The sequence below is a fragment of the Mixophyes fleayi genome, chromosome 1, assembly GCF_038048845.1.
Source record: "Mixophyes fleayi isolate aMixFle1 chromosome 1, aMixFle1.hap1, whole genome shotgun sequence".
Lineage (NCBI taxonomy): Eukaryota > Metazoa > Chordata > Amphibia > Anura > Limnodynastidae > Mixophyes > Mixophyes fleayi.
Genome location: NC_134402.1, coordinates 240,166,527 through 240,190,386, shown reverse-complemented (window position 1 = coordinate 240,190,386; position 23,860 = coordinate 240,166,527). Strand labels below are relative to the sequence as shown.

General features: G+C 40.7%; 1 protein-coding gene across 3 annotated transcripts in view; it reads right to left on the bottom strand.

Moving 5' to 3' along the window:
* LOC142152057 (glyoxylate reductase/hydroxypyruvate reductase-like) overlaps window positions 1–23,860 on the bottom strand; it is a 44,009-nt gene that overhangs the window by 15,905 nt on the left and 4,244 nt on the right. The window contains exons 2-4 of one of the 3 annotated variants that reach the window (XM_075208306.1): window positions 15,516–15,646; window positions 10,195–10,267; window positions 8,802–8,918 (exon numbers count right to left, since the gene is read on the bottom strand). In XM_075208306.1, the coding sequence (XP_075064407.1) occupies window positions 8,802–8,918; window positions 10,195–10,267; window positions 15,516–15,646 (321 nt within the window). The remainder of the gene's footprint in view (window positions 1–8,801; window positions 8,919–10,194; window positions 10,268–15,515; window positions 15,647–23,860) is intronic. The other 2 variants (XM_075208290.1, XM_075208298.1) reach the window with 2 other exon arrangements.

Here is a 23,860-nt window from a genome sequence, read left to right as displayed (position 1 = left end):
TATCTGCCTCATGTTTTGCGTTACGGCAAAAACACACGTTTTTAGAATATAATTAAAAATGCTAGATTCAATTATCAGGCACCACCTTATAATATGCGGCCTCTCCCCCAGAAACAAAAGAGGGGATAGGATGAATTATGATCAGCCAGCCCCATAAGAGCAACGAGTTACATCCAACCCAATGGCATGACCTAAAAAAACAAACCAGGAGGTAATATATAAAGTACACCCAATATGAACCACAAAACATCTTAGTTTAGCACCTGTTCACCTGGATTGTCTGCAAAGTGCACACCAACCCTGCCTATCCCCCAATCTAGAAGTATACCAAGGTGTGCAGAGAAATGGAAAAAGGGCACTTTGCAAAAGTATAGACATCACATCAAAGTCTAATCTCCTGCCAATTTAGAAACACCACTTTCAATAAAATATTTCCATTTTTCACCTAAAATATTAATTAACTTAATTTATGGCTTTAATTACTACATAAGAGTGATGGGAAATCGAGGCTGTCCTTATAACATGTGGGAATTGCGTGTGCATGTTGAACTACTTATTATATTGCTCAGAGTGTTTCTGAAAATGCATTGAAGTATAACATAGATATGCAAAAAAAGTCCTATTAGAGTGTAGGTGTAGGAGAATACCTAAGCTGCTCTGAGCCAGGGTCAGATCACCCGCTAGGTGAACTAGACTTCTACCTAGGGCCTGCAGGACTGCCTACCACTCACATACTTATACATATATAAATAATAGGAATGGCAGCAGGCGCGGGCTGGGAAGCATCAGCCCGGGGGGGCGCACAGGCGGCCGCATCACATGACACGCGATGCAGCCGCGTCATTATCGCCGCGGCCACCTGTAATATAATAACAAAAATTTGCATCCACGGCGGGGGACGGGGGGAGGCGGCCGGCCCGAACAGCCGCAAGACTGAGCGGCCCGGGTGCCCGCTTCCCCCTGCCCCCAGGTCCAGCCCGCCCCTGGTTGGCAATCTTGGTCTAAATCTGCAGTCAAATTGTACAGTGTTATATAGCCAATATGCAAAAAGGAGCACTTTTTTTTTTTAATATTACACCTAGGCCGGAATTCTGAGGTGTAGGAAGGAAATGTGCCTGTTTATTACATTTGAATGATAGTAATTTGAAATTGGAGCTAGTTGGGAGAAATAAGCCTATTTATTAAATGTGAAAGCTATTAATGTAATACCAAGGCTGGTTGGGGAGCAATATATACCTATTTATTAAATGTGATTGTTAGTAATTTATTGTTGGGACTGGTTGACACATAAGAGGCATATTTATTAAATGTGAATGCCATTAATATAATTTTGGGGTTCATTAGGGGAGGATGGCATAATAATTAAACGTGGTTACTTTTGACTTAATGATGGTGTATGAAAAGGAGGCCTGTTTATTAAATGTGGATGCTTTTGATTTAATATCAGGGCTGGTTGGGGAAAGGAGGCATGCATAGGGTGTTCACTTGTTGCTCAGCTTTCCAGGAAGTGAATAGTAGCTATCTTTTCTTCAAAGAAGGCCACAGCATCCCAACATTCCAGGATCCAACTAAGTCTCCCTAACAGTGGCTATTAGAGATGCTCAGGCTCGGTTCCCCGAGAACCAAACACACCCAAATTAACAGATCAGAGTACTGAGCCGACCGGCTCGTTAATTTTGCGTGCCCTCGAAATTGAAAACGAGGCAAAACGTCATTGTTACATCATCGGATCTTGCGAGTTTTGGATTTTATATGTACCGCCCTCCACGGCGATCCAGTGCCATTTCACAGAGGGAGACAGAAAGCGTAGCACGGTTCATGGCAGTCTCTAGTGCAGTTGGGCAGTGTCATAGGTAGAAAGGGGTAGCAGTGTTCTTCAAAGTCTCCAGTGACATTCAGGAGAGCTCCTTTGCTATTTGTCATTGCTGAGATAGAAATAATAGGTCTGGCAGGCTTGGTCTTCTAAATCTGCAGTCACATTGTACTGTGTTATCAAAATGGATTCACAGCAGTACACAGAAGACCATGAGCACCAAACAGCTGCTGGGACCAGTCATGATGATAGTAATTCCTCTATGTCATCTGCTAAAGCCTATGTTAAAGTTCATAGTGTTTTTAAGTCAGGGAAACAAAAATGTAAAAAAAACACCTTTTACCTTGGTCAAGAAAAAAAGATCTGTAATCCAGGCAAAGTTATCTGCAGGAAAAAATAAAATTGCCAACATGCTATTCTACACATGCAACTGTCACTGAGGCATCTTCTTGTAAGGTCAGTCATAACCAAGCAAGACCTTGTCATTCGGACTCCAATAGTGGTGTCCAAATACTTTTACGTGTAAAAGTCGAGCTGGAAGAAAACAGTAAGGCATTAGAGGAAAATGTATGTTCAGATTCAGAAACGACACAAATCTCTGAGGAGAGTCTATCCACGAGTGCTATCTGTAATCCTGATCATTCTGATAGTGTACCCATAAAGAAGGCCCCTTTCAGCATTTCTGCAGATGTGTGCATGAACAACCCAAGTGTAGCCAGTGATATACAAATTGAGGACGCCACTTTGGAACTGCAATAGGATGAGGGGGATATTTGTGTAGCCGATGAGGGCGCTAATGAGGATGTTGATGAGGATGATGTTGTTTGTGTAAGTCCTGCACCAGTGGAAGCAGTTCTTGCACGTGATAAGAAGAAGGCCATTGTCATGCCTGGCCATAAGACCCAAAAAATCCACCTCTTATGTGTGGATTTATTTTTACCCAAATCCTGACAACAGTTGTCTAGCTATTTGTAGCATTTGTAAAGCCACAGTCTGTAGAGGTAGGGACCTTAACCATCTAGGAACCTCATCCATGTTATGTCATTTGAAGTGAGTTCATGGTAAGCTGTTGGGAAAATTTGAAACTTATACTAAAAAAATAACAACAAGCAATCCATCATCAGCTAGGTCCCTTCTCTCAGCTAGATCCCGGCACCTGCAATCTACACCCACAACACAGTCCTCATTAATATCCTCAGTAGCGATCGGAGTTAGTCCTGCATCCAAGTTGCTAAGGCTAGATGACTCCTTCACTATCCTGGATTCCTCAGAACAGTTCTTGAGCGTTAGTCCCACTGCTGCTGCTGCTGCTGCTGGGGGTGAATCTTCATCCCAGAAGCAGACCAAGAAGAAGAATACTCGTAGTTTACAACAATTGACTGTTAAACAATCCTTTGCAAGAGGAAGCAAGTATGAAAGCTGTCACCCAGTTGCAAAGTGGATCACAGATGCCATGGCGACTGCTAGTATTAGATCTGTGTCCAATATCCACTATTATTGCAGCTGGTTTTAGACAGTTACTTGAAGTCTTGTGTCCCCGTTACCAAATTCCATCACGACACCATTTTACTAGAAGGTTCGTAAAAATGTAATTATTGGGCTACAAAATGCCATTCTACCCACTGTACACTTAACCACAGATATGTGGACAAGCGGAACTGGGCAAGCTAAAGATTATATGACTGTGGAAGCCCACTGGGTTGATGATTCGCCTTCACCAGCAGGAACAGCAGCAGCATGTACCCAAGTACGTCACATTTTTCAGAGGCAGGCTACTCTGTGTATCACCGGCTTCACTAAGAGGCATACATATGACAATCTGTTACAAAAAGTAAGGGATGTCATTGCAACATGGCTTATCCTGCTTGGACTCTCCTCAGGATATGTCATTTCTGATAAAGCTACCAATGTTGTGAGAGCATTACAGCTCGGTGAATTCCATCACATTCCCTGTTTTGCTCACAAAATAAACTTGGTAGTGCAGAGCTTTTTAAAAAATGACAGGAACGTGCAGGAGATGCTGTCTGTGGTCCGTAAAATATCTGGACATTTCCAGCATTCAGCAACAGCATGTATGAGATTGCAGCAGCTGAAAGTGCAATTTAATTTGCCGTGCCACCAACTGAAGCAAGAGGTGGTGACATGCTTCTGTGGATGGAGGAACAGCAAAAAGCCATCCACGCTTACTTCACAAGCCATGACATTGGGAAAGGAGGGGGATGTATTTTACTCAAACGCAGTGGATAATACTTTCCGTGTTGTTCAAGGTGCTGAAACCATTCGAATTAGTCACCTGTGAAGTGAGTTCAGACACTGCTAGCTTGAGTCAAGTGATTCCCTTAATTAGACTTTTGGAAAAGCAGCTTGAGAAACTGAAGGAGGAGATTAAACAGAGCAATTACACCAAATATGTCGGACTTGTAGATCAAGTACTTTATTTGCTTCGCCAGGATCTAAGAGTATCAAAATCTTGAAATCGGATCACTACATTTTGGCGACTGTGCTTGATCCTAGGTTTAAGAGCTATATCTTCTCTTTGTTTCCAACTGACTCAGATCTGAAGAGATGCCAGGAGCTCCTGGTGAGCAAAATATCAGCTCAAGTGTTACGTGACAAGACGGCATCTTCTTTTTCAGTTTCTCAGTCAACTGCTGCTAGGAAAAAACTTAGATTTCCCAAGAGACCCAGGGATATTGCAGATGACTCTGCACCAAATTTTGACATCTGGTCCTGTCTAAAAGAATTGACCAAAAAACGTGAAACCTCTGCAGTAACTCCACCTGATCCTACTATCAACATCCAAAGGATAGTGGAGGATTATTTTCACAACAGCATAGAAATAGACACATCAGACAGTCCCTTTACATATTGGGAGGAATTTGGAGACCCATGTACCAACTCACTTTGCACTGCCTAAGCTGCCCATTCTCCAGTGTGTACTCAGAAAGAGTTTTCAGCACAGCCGGGAACCTTGTCAGCGATCGCCGTAGGAGGCTACTTCCTCAAAATGTGGAAAAGATTATGTTCATAAAAATGAACTTCAATTTCAACGAGGAAGGCCTGTCCTGCCAATTACATCAAAATACTGAGACTTCTGTAATGGAGGATTCCAGCGGTGATGAAGCTTGTTTTGTGGGGGCACAAACAAACCAAGTACATCATCCTCAAAAGTAGCACTCCTTGTCGCTGATGTGCTTGGTTTGTTAAAGTGTTCATGTCCTTTTTTTTTTTTTTTATAATTTTTTATTTTCAGTGGTCAATCAAGAAAATACAGACAGCAAAACGATAACACTGTGAAGCATGCACAGTAAAATCACAACAGTTATTGTGGTGTATCGCATATTAGGAAACCTTTAGACAAAAATGACCGGTTTTTACATTTTTAAAGAGTAATATAAAATGGGTGTAGGAACAAAATGGATTGTGGGGGAGGGATGAGGGGGGTAGGACCACAAAGATAAGCACTGTAAGTATTTAGAGGATAACTAGGGTGTGTTGAGCCTATAGCAGAGGGGGAGATATGTGTCGGGAAGAGTTAGGGTCATCGCACATGGGTCAGGTCGGAGGACGTGGAGCGTTGAGGGGGGAAGGTGTGTTCCACGGCTAGCCATGGAGCCCAGACTTGACTGAAGACGTGGCCTCTATCGTGGAGGTAGTACGTAATCTCCTCCATAGCGGCCACGTGCCAAATCTGCTTCTTGAGAGCCAAAAGGGATGGATGTGAGGTCTTTTTCCAATTAAGGGCTATGAGTGATTTGGCTGCTGTCAGGATGTGGGCAGTTAATTTCTTGGAGAATTTGTCCAGGTCTTGGGGAGTGTAACATAAAAGAAATATCCAGGGATCTTTCGGGATAGGAGCTTCAAAAAGGGTATTTAGGAAACTATGGACTGAGTCCCAGAAGGTGGTGATAATCGGGCAAGACCACCAAATATGAAACATCGTACCCCTTTGGCCACAGTCCCGCCAACAGCAGGGCGAGGAAGAGGGAAACATTCTATGGAGTCTTGTGGGAGTGTAATAAATTAACGGTAATACATTTTGTAAGAGGTTTCCTTGAGTTTAGTTGATATGGAGCATTTAGCTATCCCCAGTCTCATGTCCTCCCAAGCCTCTTCATCCCGGGGAGGACCAAGGTCCTTTTCCCACTCGTCTTCATGAGGGTTTGGAGAGGGAAGGGCAGAAGTGAGAAGAATGCTATATATTTGAGAAATCATGCCCTTGTCCAAGGGATGTTTTCTACAAAGAGATTCAAATGGAGTAAGGTCCCTAAGAACATAGGTTGGTGGCAGGGATCGCAAGAAATGATTGATTTGGAAGAATTCAAAGGGGCTGAGGATTTGGGACGGGGATTGTGGTTGGAGATCCGCTAGCGAAAGCCAGCGGCCCTGTTTGGAAAAATCTACTGGAAATTTAAGCCCTGCACGAGACCAGTTACGGTGGGTTGTAGAGGCAGATCCGGGAGGGAACACCGGGTTATGCCAGATGGGGGTTAAAGGAGATATTGCAGTTGAAAGTTTTAGTTTGAAGGAGTTGGAGTCCCAGAGCATAGCATCAAATTTGATAGAAGGCAGTGCTCTAACAGCAGGGGGGCGATGGGCGGGAGATATGCCCCAAAGAGAGGAGAGATCGGGCAGGGTTAGATGGGCCGATTCTATATCAAGCCATGCAGTGGAGCCAGAGGGAGCGTAGGAGGCAACGATTTGCGAAAGGTGGGATGCCAAGTAGTATAATTTGATGTCGGGAAGGCCTCTTCCTCCTCCAGGGATTGGTCGTTTTAAGATATTGGATGAGACTCTAGGAGGTCTATGGTTCCAAATAAAGCGGGTGAGGGCCTTCTGGATGTTGGCAAGGAAAGAGGCAGGGACAGCTACCGGAAGGGTTTGGAAGAGGTACAGCCATTTGGGGAGTATGTTCATTTTGACAGCTATGATCCTGCCCAGCCACGAAATAATAAGGCGGTTCCAGGAGGTCAGGTCTGATTGCGTCTTGGAGAAAAGGGGTAGGAAATTCTCACGAAAGAGGAGGTCATAGCGAGAAGTGAGGAAAATCCCCAGGTATTTGATCTTCCTGTTCTGCCATTTGAAATTAAAGTTAACCCGGAGGAGCTCGGTATCCCGAGGAGAAACGTGAAGCAGCATTTCATGTCCTTTTTAAGATCCAACATAAGGGTGGGTGGGAGGGCAAAATTCCATCTTGCACTACTTTTCCTTTCAGTTACTGCTGTGTGCCAATGTTACCTACATGTGCTATATACTGTTGTGTGCTTTGCAAAAATCTTAGACACCCATTGATGATGCAAATCACTCAGCACAACATTTTGACATCTGGTCTTGTCTACTGTAAATGAATTAACCAAAATTAGTGACACCTCTGCTGTAACTCCACCTAATCCTACCAAGAGTTTTATTAACAAAGAACAACGTTGCTTGCAGATCTAATGTAAGCGTGGATGTCTAAATAGACGTGTATATGTATTAATCAAACCTTCCATTTTGCTGCTGTTTCATCAGTATTGCACAAAGTGTTTGTAATCTGCACTTTACGTCAAAGGTACCTAACTAGACTATAATTTTTTGGGGAATGGGGCTAATTCAAAGCTCAGTGATGAACTTGCTTTTTGCTGTGAATTACAGTGGCTCTTTTTAGCACATTGTCTGGCACACTGGATTGGTCTGGGTCTGATAAAAGCACGCAACCATGGGTGGGGGGGGGGGGTCAGCGCTCGTTGCCATGTATTAGCTGTAGAATTACCACAGTTATCCAAGGAACGGGTGGAGTGATCAAATGAACCATAAATGATTTCATGATCCAAGGACAATTCCATCTTGCACCACTTTTCTTTTCTGCCCTTGCTGTGTGGCAATGTTTCTTAGATGTGCTATGAACTGTCGTGTGTTTGTGTCATTGCTCTGTCACTTAGCATTCCGCCACCAGCTGTGCAGGATCAACAGACTTGCCCTTGATCAGAAGTAGGTAGATCATTTAATAACACTTGATAGCAGAGAAATGTGCAGTCAGAATAACCCATATTATGCAAACTGAGGCTGGTATGCTTGGGCTTGTAGTTCTATAACTGTTAAAGCAGGCTAAGGGGTGGGAGAGGAGTTCTCTTTAGGATAGAGTAGATTTCATTTCTATTCTATCTGTTACACTGTCTGAATTGGATAACAGTGGCAAAGGAAGTTCTATGCTTATGATAATGTGGCGAGACATGAGTGTGCTCAGTGCTAGTTGTCTGGAGGACTATATTTTAGTGCTTAGAGTGGTATGGTGTAAGGTGCTGGGGGATGCCATGAGAAAGGTATTTTGGAATGGTTGAATTTAAGTGGGTTGGGTGGGGTAGCCCAAACCATTATCTTGCCTTGGGCCCCATTGGGTCTTTATCTGGCCCTGAGCTGGTGCACAATTCAAATGCTTTGCACAATGAAAATGGTACTAACCAAAGTAAATTCCAGAAAAAAATGCTTTGCAAAATTAGGTATACCACAACAATTTGACTCCACCTAACTCTTCCCATCTGTCAGTGCAAACCTTTGCAGCTTGGGTGAACAAGGCACATGGCCAACTAAATGTGCTTTGCATTGAGCAGCAGATATGTTGCATTTATAAATGACCTCCAGTGACTGAACTTTTGTTTTGCAATGTGTTCTTCTGTCTAAATAAGCTGCTCCAATGACAAATATGATTAAAATAAGGACAAATCACACCCTTAACTATAAATTCCAGGCTTGAGATTTATCCCGAATTCCATGTAATTTTTATGGTGGCTTATAACTTGACATATTTTATTATCTATACATAATTGTAAAGCTGTTTAGCTGTCATCTTATGGATCGGCACATGGACTTTATTGCCTATGTCCATGCACACAAACACAGAAAGAAAATAAGAACCAAGCCAAGGTTGCAGCATGTAATTTATAACACTTTTCCATACTCTATCTGACCCCTTTGCCACACTAACAAGACTTAAGTTTGCTTCTATTACCTTCTTGCTTCGTCCACAGCCTCAATAAGTCGCCGAGATGTTGCCAGCAACAGCGCCACTGTAAGCTCAGCCACAGCTTCTGTTAAAACGTCAGGTGTAAATCCAACTCGGATGCCACTGATAAGCAAGATTAGCAAAGCTCATAAAAATGATACACTGCTATAGCTGCCCACATGACACATTTTAGACAGCACATAACGTTCTTCTGATTATACACTTATTTTTAGTTTAAAACAAAAAACAACTTAACACTAATTGCTCCTATGAGCCCAGGATAATACATTTTGAAAATATGTGGGGAAAGACTGCAAAACATTGTTTTCAGACTGAAATAATTCATGTTGGAAAGTAGGCAATTTATTACTCTTACCACCTGCAAGGCTCCCTTTAAGGTTAGTGGCATTTTAGCCTAATGGAACTCAGCTCTTATGTCCTTTATTTTCCTGCACATAGCAGGAAGTGTAAAGCCAAGCTCCTGTTGCAAGCTCTGTGAACACTCTGCAGCACTAATGTGCCAGTCAGGAGCTGTGCATTCACATAGGCACATAGAATGAGTAAATGTAAAGAGTTTAATACACATCCATACAAAGCATCTATGTACCATAAATATCCGCAACAGATCATGTTTTTAGGATTTTACTAAGGCAGACCTGCCCACCTATACATTTTTTTTGCATTCAACACAGAAAGAATACATTATCACCATTATGACCAGGGGCGGGCTGGACCGGGGGGCAGGGGGGCAGCGGGCCCCCGGGCCACTTAGTCTAACGGCTGTTCGTCCCCCGAACCCCCCATGGATGAAGTAATATCTTAATTTAACTGGCGGCCGCATCACGACACGCGATGTGGCCGCCTCACATGACACGTGATGCAGCCGCCTGTGCGCCCCCCCCCCGGGCTGAAACCTGCAAGCCCGCTCCTGATTATGACACATGTGGAATGGCAAGGGTGGGCAGTTATGCCTTAGATTTGTGTTACACTTGCACTTTTGCACTTAAAATCTCTGCATTGAATGTGGACTAATTACTTTCTAGGACTATTAGTGGTCTCCCACAAGCTGTCACAGCAGTTTCTAACTCATATTTGCCAACTTTTTACTCCCGGAGGGGAGGTCAAGTGTGAGGACCGTAGGGAGCAGGGCAAAGGGAATCTTGTCATTTTGGCCCCATTTCCACCAAAAGTGTGAATCCCATCATGGAGGCTTCCATCCTGCCCACTACACTAGGAAGGATGTACAGGATGTGGGAGAATGGCCAGAATTCAGGAGTCTCCTGAATCATAACCTATTATAACCTATTAGCATTTATTTATATAGTGTGGGACAGCTGTCACCGTAATCTTATGGCTGTAGCACTGAATGGGTTAAAATAATCAGATATTAACCCCTTACCGTTTTTTCATTTCTTCAAGTGATAAATGGTCATATCCCACGGACATTGTGCTGACTACTTTCAGGCTCGGACCTGTTAAGATATAACAATGGTTTGTGGCTTGTTCAACTATCCTAAATACACATTTTAAAAGTTTTGTTAAATTATTAGTAAGCTAACATTCAAGAACATTTCTGGCACGTAACAAAACATTTTTAGTACAGTTCATAAAATGTAAAACAAACAGCTAATTGGAAGCTATGAGCAACACCACCTATTTTCATAAATGTGTATACTGCCAGAAAACAAAACATACATGGTTCATGTTATATTTTCTCTTCTCTTCCTATAACTGCTTTATTGCATTTTCACTCAATTGTCCCAGCAGCCTAGTGAAAAAGAAGCATTAAGTATAATAAAACTATGGACTTCTTTCTAATAAATCACATTTTAAAGTTCAACTATACTTCATACTTCTACTAGTACAGAAAATAAACTGTACTTATACAAAAGCAAAAGCTGTTTTGTTGCAGAAAACATACCAACATACCTTCCAATCTTTTAAATTGCCAAAAGGACATGCAGGATTATTAAATAAAATAGATTTTGTGTTTAAAAGGCACGCATACACTTATACAAACTTTTGGATTAAAATAATCATAAATCATAGTTTACTATGCAGATACAAATACAAAAATTCTAAAACCTATAATAGTATACATTGTAAACATATACATGGAGGATACTTTTATAAGGTAAAAGGTGCCCTTATGTGGTGCACCAAATGTTTTAGTTGAAAGTTAATGTTAAGTGATTTACCTAAAATTGATTTATTGTTATTGAAGATGTTATCGCAATTGTGCCTTATACTCACCAGTTGTATATTATATGTTAGATGCTATTGTGCTCTATGTTGATCAAATGAATATTTTGTTATTACCATTGAGTTGAAGGGGTCAGTGGCGCGGTGGCTTACCAAAATTATTATAATTACCAAAATTATCTTTACCGCATTATTAATAAACCCAAGTTATTTGACCAAACCTTGTCCCTTTCATTGAAGTATTTATTTCCTGACCACCGGATATCCGACCAAAAAAAAGAATCTGACTCGTGTATGGAGAACAAGGTAAGGGAAGGAAATCCCATCAGTACTCGACCACCACACTTACACAGTATGATCTTGATTGAAAGCAAGGTTGTTCCTCCCATTAGTCAAGGTTCTCACCTCCCTTCCTGGCTCCCAAAATGCCCTTTCTCACATTCCCCCAGTGCTGCGGCCAGCAGCCACCATATACCTGGGAGGTGAGTGCATCTGATTTTAACTGCATTTTAATAGTGTTTAAAGCATATAGGTCAGTGTAGGACCTGCATATAATGAGGTACCCTTGATGTGGGATGCAGGCTTAAGTCTTTTGATCACAATATGAACTAATACCTCATGTTTTCATTTTGCTAGACACACACAGAAATGCAGTTTAAAGGATAAGCGCTGACAACTTTCTTTCTGTACTCTATAATAATTGGAGAATGAACACTGGCTAACCCAAGTCTCCTACGCTCCTTCCTGCAATCACTGTAGTGCGGTTACTGATGGTGTGAGAGGAGTAGAGAGACAAGAGAGATGAAGCATTTCCCCTTTCCTGCATCTACTCCTCTCACCATGTCATTATGCTTGCTCCTGCTGTTTCTAACTTGGTGCAAATAACATCATGTATGGGCCCCGTAACAGGGATCCTGATCATCATCTGATTGGGATTTGTCAGATGTTGAATGGTCCCGCTGGTAAATCCAGTTGGATGATAATCACATCTGATCGTGAATAAGGTCATCATCTGACGACACTAATAGTGCTGGGTTGCAACAAGCTATTTTGCCCAGGAACTTTCAGATTTGGTCACATAATGTATAGCAAAATTGGACAGAAATCTGGGCACTCTGGATTTGGACTGAGCATTTGCATAGGTCGAGTATGGACACCTATAGTCAATGTAAGAAAATATATATACACTAGAGATGTTCACTGACCCCTGTGTTCTGGTTTTGGTTTTAGATCTGGATTAACTTCGTGTTTTGGTTTTAACAAAACCGACCTTGCGTGTGTTGGTTTTGTTCCCTATTTTTTTTCTAAAATCCCTATATTTTTTTTTTCTAAAATCACGTCATTTTGCTTTTTTCCCCCCTACATTATTATTAACCTCAATAACACTAATTCCAAGTCATTTGCAGTCAATTTTGACCATCTAACAGGTCACAATATTATTTTCATACACATTCAAACAAAGACTGCAGCGACCTGTCTGGATGCTAAGCGACAGAGCAATGACACAAACACACGGCAGTTCATAGCACATCTAGCAAACATTGCCACACAGCAGTGGCAGAAAAGAAAAGTGGTGCAAGATGGAATTGTCCTTGGATTATGAAATCAGTTATGGTTCATTTGATTGCTCCACCCGTTTATTGGATAACTGTGGTAATTCTACAGCGAATACATGGCGACGAGCGCTGACTTACCCCAGGGGTGAATGCTTTTATCAGACCCAGACCAATCCAGGGTTCCAGACAATGTGCTAAAATGAGCCATTGTAATTCACAGCAAAAAGCAAGTTTATCACTGAGCTTCGAATCAGCCACAATTCCCAAAAAATTATAATATAGTTAAGTACCTTTGATGTAAAGTGCAGATTACAAACACTTTGTGCAATACTGATGAAACAGCAGCAAAGTGGAAGGCAATACATATACACGCCTATTTAGACATCAATGCTTACATTGCTCTGGCTTTATAAACGCTACAAATGGCTAGACAACTGTTGTCAGGATTTGGGTAAAATAATTCCACACATAAGAGGTGAATGTTTTAGTTTTATGCCCAGGCATGACAATGGCCTTCTTCTTATCACGTTCAAGAACTGTTTCCACTGGGGCAGGACTTACACAAACATCATCCACATCAACATCCTCATTAGCGCCTTCCTCAGCTACACAAAGATCCCCCTCATCCCGTTGCAGTTCCAAATTGGCATCCTCAATTTGTGTATCACTGGCTACACTTGGGCTGTTCATGCACACATCTGCAGAAATGCTGAAAGGGGCCTTCTTTATGGGTACACTATCAGACAGGTCACGAATACACATAGCACTCGTGGATAGACTCTCCTCACTATATAACACTATATAAACACTCTATACTTTAACATAGGCTTTAGCAGATTATGTAGAGGGATTACTATCATCATGACTGGTGCCAGCATCTGCTGTGTACTACTGTGAATCCATTTGAATAACACAGTACAATGTGACTGCAGATTTAGAACACTGCCAGCCCTATTATTTGTATTTCAGCAATGACATTTAGCAATGGAGCAATGGAGCTCTCCTCTTTGTATGTTACCTATATAACACAGTACAATGTGGCTGCAGATTTAGAAGACCAAGCCTGCCAGCCCTATTATTTCTATTTCAACAATGACAATTAGCAGTGGAGTAATGGATCTCTCCTGGATGTCACTGGAGACTTTGAAGAACACTGCTACACCTCCTCTTTCTTTTCTACCTATGAAGCTGCACAACTGCACTAGAGACTGCCAAGAACTCTGCTACCCCTTCTGTGTCCCTTTGTGAAATGGCGCTGGATCGCCGTGGAGGGTGGTACTTATATAATCCAAAACTCGCGATATCCGAGATTCGATGACGTAACAATGACGTTTTGCCTCGTTTTCAATTTCGAGGGTGAGCAAAAGTACCATGCCGGATCGGCTCAGTACTGGGATCTGCTAAGTTCGGGTGTGTTCAGTTCTCGGGGAACCTAGCCTGAGCATCTTTAATATACACCAGGGGAAAAAAAGGGGAAAAAGGAAATAGGACAGAGGGAATGTCAGTGCAAAAAAAACCGTATGCATATATAGCAAATTTAATGATACTCATTGATTTGGGATGAAGAATATAAAGCAGTTTCAATTCAAAAGTTTCCCTAGAATAATGATTATTTAGTGTCCAAAAGGGCCATGTTGTGTTATCTCAATTCAATTAAAAAGCTGAAACAATTATGTTATTAAAGTAATTTTATCGTTTCAATTAAGCATTGCCCAAGCGATTGTATTGTGTTTCCGAAGCACAAGCAATTTATTTAGCAAAAGCAATTTGTTTAGCAGTTCAATAAATAAGTACAATACAGTACAATATAGCCGATGCATGATACCTATTAAAGATGTTACATTAAAACAGGAAAGTATAAAAAACCGAATACATTACATCTTCCTTATAGGTTTTACTCAGGTTCAATGAATGCAGCCTAGCCGTCACATTTCCAGCTTCCAAGAGAGCTAACAAAAGCCAACATGCTTGTATATACTGTACAGATTACAACTCTTAGTGAGGTCTTCATTGGTCCAGGCTTGATGGCATTCCAGTTCCTTGCAAGTTATAGGTCAGTTCATTTGATCCTTACAAAGGGTGAGGGGAACATCCCCCACCCTATTGTTCTCATGATTTGACTCTGAATGACCAGTTCAAACTGACCCACACAAAAGTATTTAAGAGCATTAATCTCATATTGCTTGTATCTTGCGATCGCTAGATGCGATCGCTATTCCGTCCACACCGGGTTAATGCTGGTGAAATAAGCTTTAATATGAGACCAAACTCTTTATCTTTCAAAACACCTGAACAATAAAAACCTTTACTACAGTATTATATATAAATAAATATACAATCTAATACATTGTACTAATAACTGAATGTGGATTGGAACCTTTAATAAATATGAAATATATAAATAACCAAATGTTGTAGTGCGAGTGTGTGCGTGCGTATTTTACCGCGTGATAGCGCCATGCCCCGTGTAGCGTGGCATGCTGAGTGCAATCACACGATAAAATAATATTAACCAATATACTTTTCGTTCATCCAATTATACGACTTCGACAATATCATTAGGCCATTGGTGTTCACTTCAAGCAGGGATCATTAACCTGTATATGTTTTCTTAAAACATGGCACAACCTACCATTTAGGGGGGGGGCCCTCTCCTTGCAACCCTATCTTCTACTCCCAAGTAATATACAAAATAACACTAAAGTATATTTATCAGCTAGTTTAAATTCAAAATACTCTGCTCATTCTATATTGCTCAATAATATACTTAAAGAGAAGAACCCGCCCTATATATGACTACAGATGCTTGAAGTTGAGGATCCATTTAAAATGATGCACTCATTTTACAAACTAGTATAAACTGGTTGACTCAGTTTTTTTTCACCATCCTCCTTTTACATATTTGTGGGCTGGTGAAAAGAAAAATGCACAAACCCCACCCCAAAAAAAGAAACAAACCTACCTGCTGCATCTAACACCTCCTTGTCAATCTTCTCTGTTAATAGACAGTATAAGCCCTCAATTCCAACAACCTTCTTGAGAAGTTCAGAACGTGGTACAGGATCATCAGAATCCCAGTGCTCAATATCACAACTGGTATGGGAGAAACAACCAAGATGTTACTTAGTGGTAGGTTTGCCAAATTTTGCCATGGCCAAAATTAGACAGAACTAAGCAAATGCAATATGCTCATTTTTACCATTGCCATTTTATCAAGCTTTTATCAGGCTTAATACTATTTGTTTAAAGATACAACAAAATAGAAAAGGGTTTTGGTTGAAGGGAATTATATGTAAAGAAAGATACAAGAACATTATTATTCAATCAAATAATTAATTTATCCAGGTGAACATCATTAAACAAGCTCATTTACTAGGTATATCTGCATTAAGTCAAGTAACAACACATTTATTTATGGACATATTGACAGTAGAAGCAAGAGTACAATAGTAAAGGTAAACCTGTAATAGATAATAAAATTCTGTTCAGGTAAAAGCCAGTCAGTAGGATATGTATAACAATGGTGTAACTAGTTATTAAAATGTATAACAACACACATCATAAGGGGAGGAGGGTATGTGTCAGGAGAGCTGGGCAACTAGTTGGAAAGACAGGGTAACGGTATGTCAGCTCTCCCAACCACTTTAGCACTTTGGGATTTTCTGGTGAATCAGTGGGAATAGGTTCCATGCATATTGGGAGACAGACAATCATCAATATGCTGTGAGGAGTTTGCCAGTGATTGCTCTGTATGCCCACAAAGCTGAATTTTTTGTGTGTAGTGTCCAACATATGTCCACATATAAATAGCAGTGGCAGGGGAGAGAGGGAAATACAGAACTCTGTGGTTAGGTATGTTCAATTTACCAAAATGAAATACATTAGCTGTATATAAAGTCAGCATAGTCAATTAGGGAAAGAAACTTAGACTGTCTCTTGGCCTCTGTAGTTAGGGCATGGACAATGTACTATGCAAAGCGTTGTACATTGTCCATCACCGCATACTTATATTACCCCCTTAACAGCACCGATAACAGCGACGTCATCAAGTCTCGCCGGCTTCTTTATTCGTCGCGATACCTTGCAGTCGGTTGTCAAATCAGTCGTCCTGAAGCCTGGTCAGAAGGAGTCGTTCGGTGTGAAGACGTCAGGGTAAGTCTAGTCGGAATAATCACCATCATTATTCCGTACCCCACCTGCTTTTTTAAGGGTGAGGATAAGGTAATGACACCTTTAGAACTGGGTATGAAAAAATGGTTGTGCGTCATGCCCAATAACTTTTACGTTACGTGTGGATTCGCGGATCATAAGTGTGTGAATTTTTTCTCATTTACATCAGGGGAAAGGTTCCTTATTGAGAAGGTTTTAGATTGCCAATCGTTTTTTGTTATCTACAGTCCTGGCCAAAAGTTTTGAGAATGACACAAATATTATTTTTCACAAAGTCTGCTGCCTCAGTTTTTATGATGGTCATGAAGAGTGATCAAATGAATTGCAATTATTTTCAAAGTCCCTCTTTGCCATGAAAATGAACTTTATCACAAAACAACATTTTCACTGCATTTCAGCCCTGCCACAAAAGGACCAGCTGACACCAGGTCAGCGATTCTCTTGTTAACACAGGTGAGAGTGTTAACGAGGACAAGGCTGGAGATTACTCTGTGATGCTGATTGAGTTAAATAACAGACTGGAAGCTTTAAAAGGAGAGTGGTGCTTGAAATCATTGTTCTTCCTGTGTTAACCATGTTTTCTGCAAGGAAACCCGTGCAGTCATCATTGATTTGCAGAAAAAGGGCTTCACAGGCAAGGATATTACTGCTAGTAGGATTGCACCTAAATCAACCATTTATTGGATCATCAAGAACTTCAAGGCAAGGGGTTTAATAGATGTGAAGAAGAGCGCCCAAGAACGTCCAGCAAGTGACGGGTCCGTCTCCTAAAGTTGATTCAGCTGCGGGATCGGGGCACCACCAGTGCAGCGCTTGCTCAGGAATGGCAGCAAGCAGGTGTGAGTGCATCTGCACAACAGTCAGGCGAAGACTTTAGAAGGCCAGCAAAGATGCCACTCATCTCCAGGAAAAACATCAGGGACAGACTGATATTCTGCAAAAGGTACAGGGATGCTGTGGACTGGGGTAAAGTCATTTTCTCTGATGAATCCCCGTTCAGATTGTTTGGCGCATCTGGAAAAATGCTTGTCTGGAGAAGGAAAGGTGAGTGCCACCATCAGTCCTGTGTCATGCCAACAGTAAAGCATCATGAGACCATACATGTGTGGGGTTGCTTCTCAGCCAAGGGAGTGGGCTCACTCACAATTTTGCCTAAAAACACAGCCATGAATAAAGAATGGTACCAAAATATCCTCCAAGAGCAACTTCTCCCAACCATCCAAGAACAGTTTGGTGACGAACAATGTCTTTTCCAGCATGATGGAGCACGTTGACATAAGGCAAAAGTGATAGCTAAGTGGCTCGGGAATCAAAACATCGACATTTTGGGTCCATTGCATAAACTTTTTGTAATTGTCAATAAAAGCCTTTGACACTTATGAAATGCTTGTAATTTTACTTCAGTATACCATAACATCTGACAAGAAAGTCTAAAAACAATGCAGCAGCAAAGTTTGTGAAAACCAATACTTGTGTCATTCTCAAAACTTTTGGCCATGACTGTATTTGATCAATTGCAAATGTGGTACCCAATATGTAGGGAGCACGATAAGAACATTACATTATTATTTGTGAGGATATAAGAGCCAGATTACTTATTTTTATTTATGTATTATTCTTTTGTATTTATGTGTGAATATGAAGCTATGGATCTGAAATTACAGGTGTTGGATATTAATTTTAATCTATATAACTATCCAATTATGGGTCCTGATTTTTATATGGGATGTCATTGAATTTTTGTTATGAATCAATTGGACTCAAATTATACAACGTCATATAATGGATGTCAAGAACGTTTTCTGCTTTGTTTCAAGAAGGAAATTTTTCAAACAATTTATTGAATACAGATTAATATTTACTTGATCCATAGTCATAATATCATTTATAATGTGGTGTTGCATATGCTTTTATAATAACCGTTGCTATAACGGCAGATTTAGGTACTTAATGAGGGCTTTCATTATCAGAATGATGAATGGAGACTGGATGTAATTGATGCCGAGGATCACATGACCCACCAAACGTTCATTGGCAGATGGGACTCATGGAACCCGGCTGCTCATTTTAAATAGTGAATCAGCTTTCATACCTCTGATGAAACAGCTTCTTGACAGCTGATAAACACATCAGGCTATTGGCGGTAGACTTGGTGGAGTTTGGTGCTTTCTAAACCCCGGGATTACCTTTTCATTTGCTACCAGGAGATTCTTGTTATACACCAGTGGATCTATTGTGGGACTGATTTCATTTTCTATATTTTCTCCCTCCATTGTTGGCTGAAGAAACAGATGAGTATTATCCTTATAATTTGCAATATCCTTTCTATGCATACTATGCTATGTCTTCAATTAATGGAATGTCTATTCACACACAGCTGTGAGAAAAGTAAAAGTGTTGCTTCAGCCTAGGAGAACTTTACATCCTGTATCCTACACTAGTGGACGGTAGCGCTTGAAGTCTTGGGACTATTATATGTTATACAAGTTAACCCGTGCATGATACTCATGCATTTTTTTGTCAAATAATCTCAGTATACCAAATTTCAGGTCATTCGGATGAGCCCTTTCTGAGAAAATAGTTTTTTCCACAGACACACACACACACACTAACACACGCCGCTACACATGCAGGGGCGGATCTAGAAAATGTTTGTTCCCCGGGGGGATGTTAGGGCGGGGCGATTTAGGCCCCGCCACCTTTCCGACTTCTGAGGCTGCCGGGGGCTGCACAGTATGTGCAGGTCCGCTCGGCAGTGACAGGCAGGGACAGTGTGCTGCCCGGCTGCTCTGATTGTGTTTAAAACACAATCAGAGCAGCCGGGCAGCACACTGTAACTGCCAAACGGACCTGCACATACTGTGCAGCCGTCGGCAGCAAACCCCTGCTAGGGGGGGGCGATTGCCCCGATCGCACCCCCCTGGATCCGCCACTGTACACATGTGTGTTTATGAGGTAAAATTACCTCACGAAAATGAGTTTGACCCCTCAACTCGTCAATAATGTCAGTATACCAAATTTCAGCCCTTCTTGAGGGTTTTTTTCCACACACACTAAGAATTTAGTAGGTCAGTTAACCCGTGCATGATACTCATGCATTCTAGTCAAATCAAGCTACTTAAGGTGTTAAAAACTCCCCACTGTCACCCCCGGCAACCACCAACCACTCCCAACTGTCACTTCTCCTTCAAGAAATATATAGGTCAGTGTATAACTCTGCCCAGCAGGTGGCGCTGCAGCTTGCTTTTTTTTTTTTTTTCACATACACACAGACAGACTAACACACGCCACTAGACATTTATATTATAGATTTTGGACTGAGATTCATATAGTATCTTAGATCGTTATTATTCATATTGATGCACCTTAAGTTTATATTGACCTGACTCCACGAGTAATGTAATATGTTTTATGAATTTTTTTATTAATATATTTTATTAAATGTCTACATTTTGTCTAAGCTTAGCGCTCTCTGATTTCTTTCGCTATTGTTTGATGAAGAGTTGGTACTGAAGGATGTTGAAGACAACTTCCAAATTGCAACATGCCGACTCAGGAGTTGTGTGGTAAATGTAGATCACCAAGTTAACTGTGAATGGATGAATTTTCATGCCATTGTTGATGTTGACCAAGTCTATATTGTTGATAGAAATGGAAAAGACTGACTTCTGCATGGATCCCTATGGGACACCTCATTTGAAACAGATTTGAGGGAGATCTTTCACCTGTGACCTGTTGGTAGCTCTTGAGGACTAGGTTTCAGCGCCTCTGCTCTAAACCAATAGTTGTAACTGCTGTGAGGAGAAACTTGTGTTAAGTCAAAGACCTTAATTAGGTCTGGAACATTAGTTTCCAACGCTAGTCCTCAAGTACTCCTAACAATGCAGGTTTTTCAAGGTGACCAGTGATATAATTAGTTCCACCTGTGGATCTTTCAAAATGTGTCAGTCAGTAATTTTTACACCTGTGCTCCAGCAAAGATATGGAAAACATGCACTGTTAGGGGTGCTTGAGGACTAGGGTTGTGAAACACTGGTCTAGAAGAACAGCATAGGCACATGCCTTCTTCTCAAGTTGCTCATCATTTGTCACTTTGGCTAGAGCTGCTCTGTTATGCTCAGTTATGAAGTCAGATTGCATTAAGTTTAGTAGGTTAATGTTATTTATGAAGGATTTCAACTGGGCATTAACATTTTTTTACATACACTTCGGGTGAAGTTATATAGACTTGTAGCTGTTTAGATCAGTCTCCAGATTTAAGCAACTGAGTAATATCTTCCTCTTGTGGGGTGTCCAATGAGAAAGGGGCAAGTTCATAATATGTGTTATAGGTATGATCAAAGCATCATAATCATTCTTTTGAAAGTATGGGTCGAAGGTATCAGCAATAGTTTTTTTTGTAATGTCCAACTGAAGGGGAAGATCTTTTAATGAGGCTGGAGAAAATGAAAATACTGTATCTGGAAAATTAATTTGGGAAGGTTGTGTAGGGCTGGGAGCATAGTTTGTGTGCAGGTGAATGATCAAAGGCTAACCCAGCAGTGGCAAAATGAAGACTTGTAATATTTATTTAATTCTGTTGATATTTACATTGTCAGAGATCATTTTTGAGGGGATGACATTTCCTGTAATATAACCAGAAAGTTCTTTTATTGTAGAACAGAACTTGGTGGAGCAGTTGAAGGCAGCATTGAGTTCAGAGTCATTCAAAGGCAATGGCAGTTGATGAAGTGTAGAGAGTAGCAACCATGAACTTGTCCTTAACATTGATGCCTACACTATGGATTCTGGTTAGTATATTAGTTGGAGATATTCACCTCTTTCTCTGACATGGATGGACACAGTCAATATTCAGATATGACAAGTACACCTAGCTCTGTGTGGATAGCTCAAGACTGCATTACCACAAGGTTCTTTAAAAGGTTACACACATTAATATGCATAAGGTGGCTAAATTTAAACTTCATGACTTCAGACGGTTAATTGCTCACATTGGGCTAGGGTTCAGTTTTACATTACCTGAACATAGCAAGCAGGGGAGCACAACCTTTTTCAAGGCATCAAGTGGCAATTTGGAGGGACTAAACCTTTTTTGTCTAGAGGATGTTTTAATGTAGGAATGCAAGCACCTATTCTATATACTGTTAAGTACTAATGATTAACATACTAAGATCCTTGCTGTACAACACCAGTAAATGCAGATACTGGGCCAAGTAGGTAACATTCCATGGGTAAATAATGAAACTTAACTGTGTATAGATAAAACTACTTGGGGGCATAGCACAAGTTTTATAGGGACTCCATAATCAGATACACAGTGGCCTAGTGGTTAGCACTTCTGCCTCACAGCACTGGGATCATGAGTTCAATTCCCGACCTTGGCCTTATCTGTGTGGAGTTTGTATGTTCTCCCTGTGTTTGCGTGGGTTTCCTCCGGGTGCTCCGGTTTCCTCCCACACTCCAAAAACATACTGGTAGGTTAATAAGCTGCTATCAAAATTCCCATTAGTCTCTCTCTCTGTCTGTCTCCCTCCCTGTCTGTGTGCGAGTCTATATTAGGGAATTTAGACTGTAAGCTCCAATAGGGCAGGGACTGATGTGAATGAGTTCTCTGTACAGCGCTGCGGAGTTAGTGGCGCTATATAAATGATGATGATGATGATATTCTACATTACAAGTCCTCTTTGGGGTACATATCCACCTGCCATGTACCCTAACAAAAGATAGAGTGCTTAAGGCAGTAAACCGTTTTTTATTCCTTGAGGAAGTCATTTTTTGATAAGACCGGTCGGGCACGCCCACATACTCCTACACTCTTCAGTGGACACAGGAAGCAGTGAAGGATGTTCCACTGTTGAACGCACACCGATTGAGAAGTAGCACAGCGTTTTTTCTTATGTAGGATCTTTTGGACTTAAAGATCAGCCATTCATCTATAAGGGTTGGACTTCTGAATACCGCACATTGTTGATTAATATGAAGTTATTTTGTGTACTGTATATTTGTATTGATTGACAATTTTCATATAAACTGTCATTGCACTATTAATATTGAATCACCCATTATTGCATTTAACTACTAACACTTATATCCTCAATATCTAGTGTCATCAACTTTAAATTTGTGTTGCAACAACTTACAAGATAACGTAGTTAAAAGAGCAGTAATGAAATTAAGTCCTTTATTTATTTACTCATATACATATTATTGCTTAATAGCGTTGGAACATCACTTTTGAGTAAACCGGTAGAGTCAGAATACTGTCTTAGTTAAATTTTGTTTGGGTTACTCAACAGGCTTAAAATAATTATAATGGTAGGCCACAAAACCACTCCAGTAAGTCTGGTTACATGTAGAAAAAGAGTACAAATACCATAAGATAAGTTGGCAGCAGTACATGTATAAACATTTAATACAGAAAAGGAAACCACTGCACACCTGCAGGAAGCAGTTAAGTCCCCACAATTAACATAAATGACTAGCTTACATTTGTGATTAATTGTTAGGCCTTCTATTCTTCACCTACATTTACATTATACAAAAAAACTAAATAGAAAATCATATATAGTGCTTATTATATTGAGGTTTCTTCTCTTTCTGTGTATTGGGTGCAATTCTTAATTTCAGGCTAAGGCTGGGTAAACACTACAGGTTTTTCAGCCACCTGATAAACAACCGTTCAGCCCGATATCGCCTTAGTGTGTAAACTTGTACTATGAAAGACATCCGCCAATCGTCGTTTCATTTGATTGTTCAGCAATACATAAAATCTCGTTTAGCTATGGAACAATGTCCTTCCAATCATGCAGTGCATATTATAACAGTTGCAAAGCACAGATCTGACGGTAAATCTTTTGAAACATGTATCGTGTGTACGCATGAATTGGCATGTTGATTGGGACTTCTTTTTTTTACAGTTGTTGGTACAATCAGTAAAGATAACACATTGGTCGAAAATTTCTGCATTGTGTACCCAGCCTTATTCAACAGTCTTATTTCTCGAGTTTTTATGCTGGTTTCTATTTTATGTATTTAATCCAATCTACTGGGGATGATTTACTAAAGGTGTCTGTTTTCTCACAGGTATGTCTGTGTTTTTATCAAACAGGAAAAAGTAAATAGTCAGTTTGTTTACTT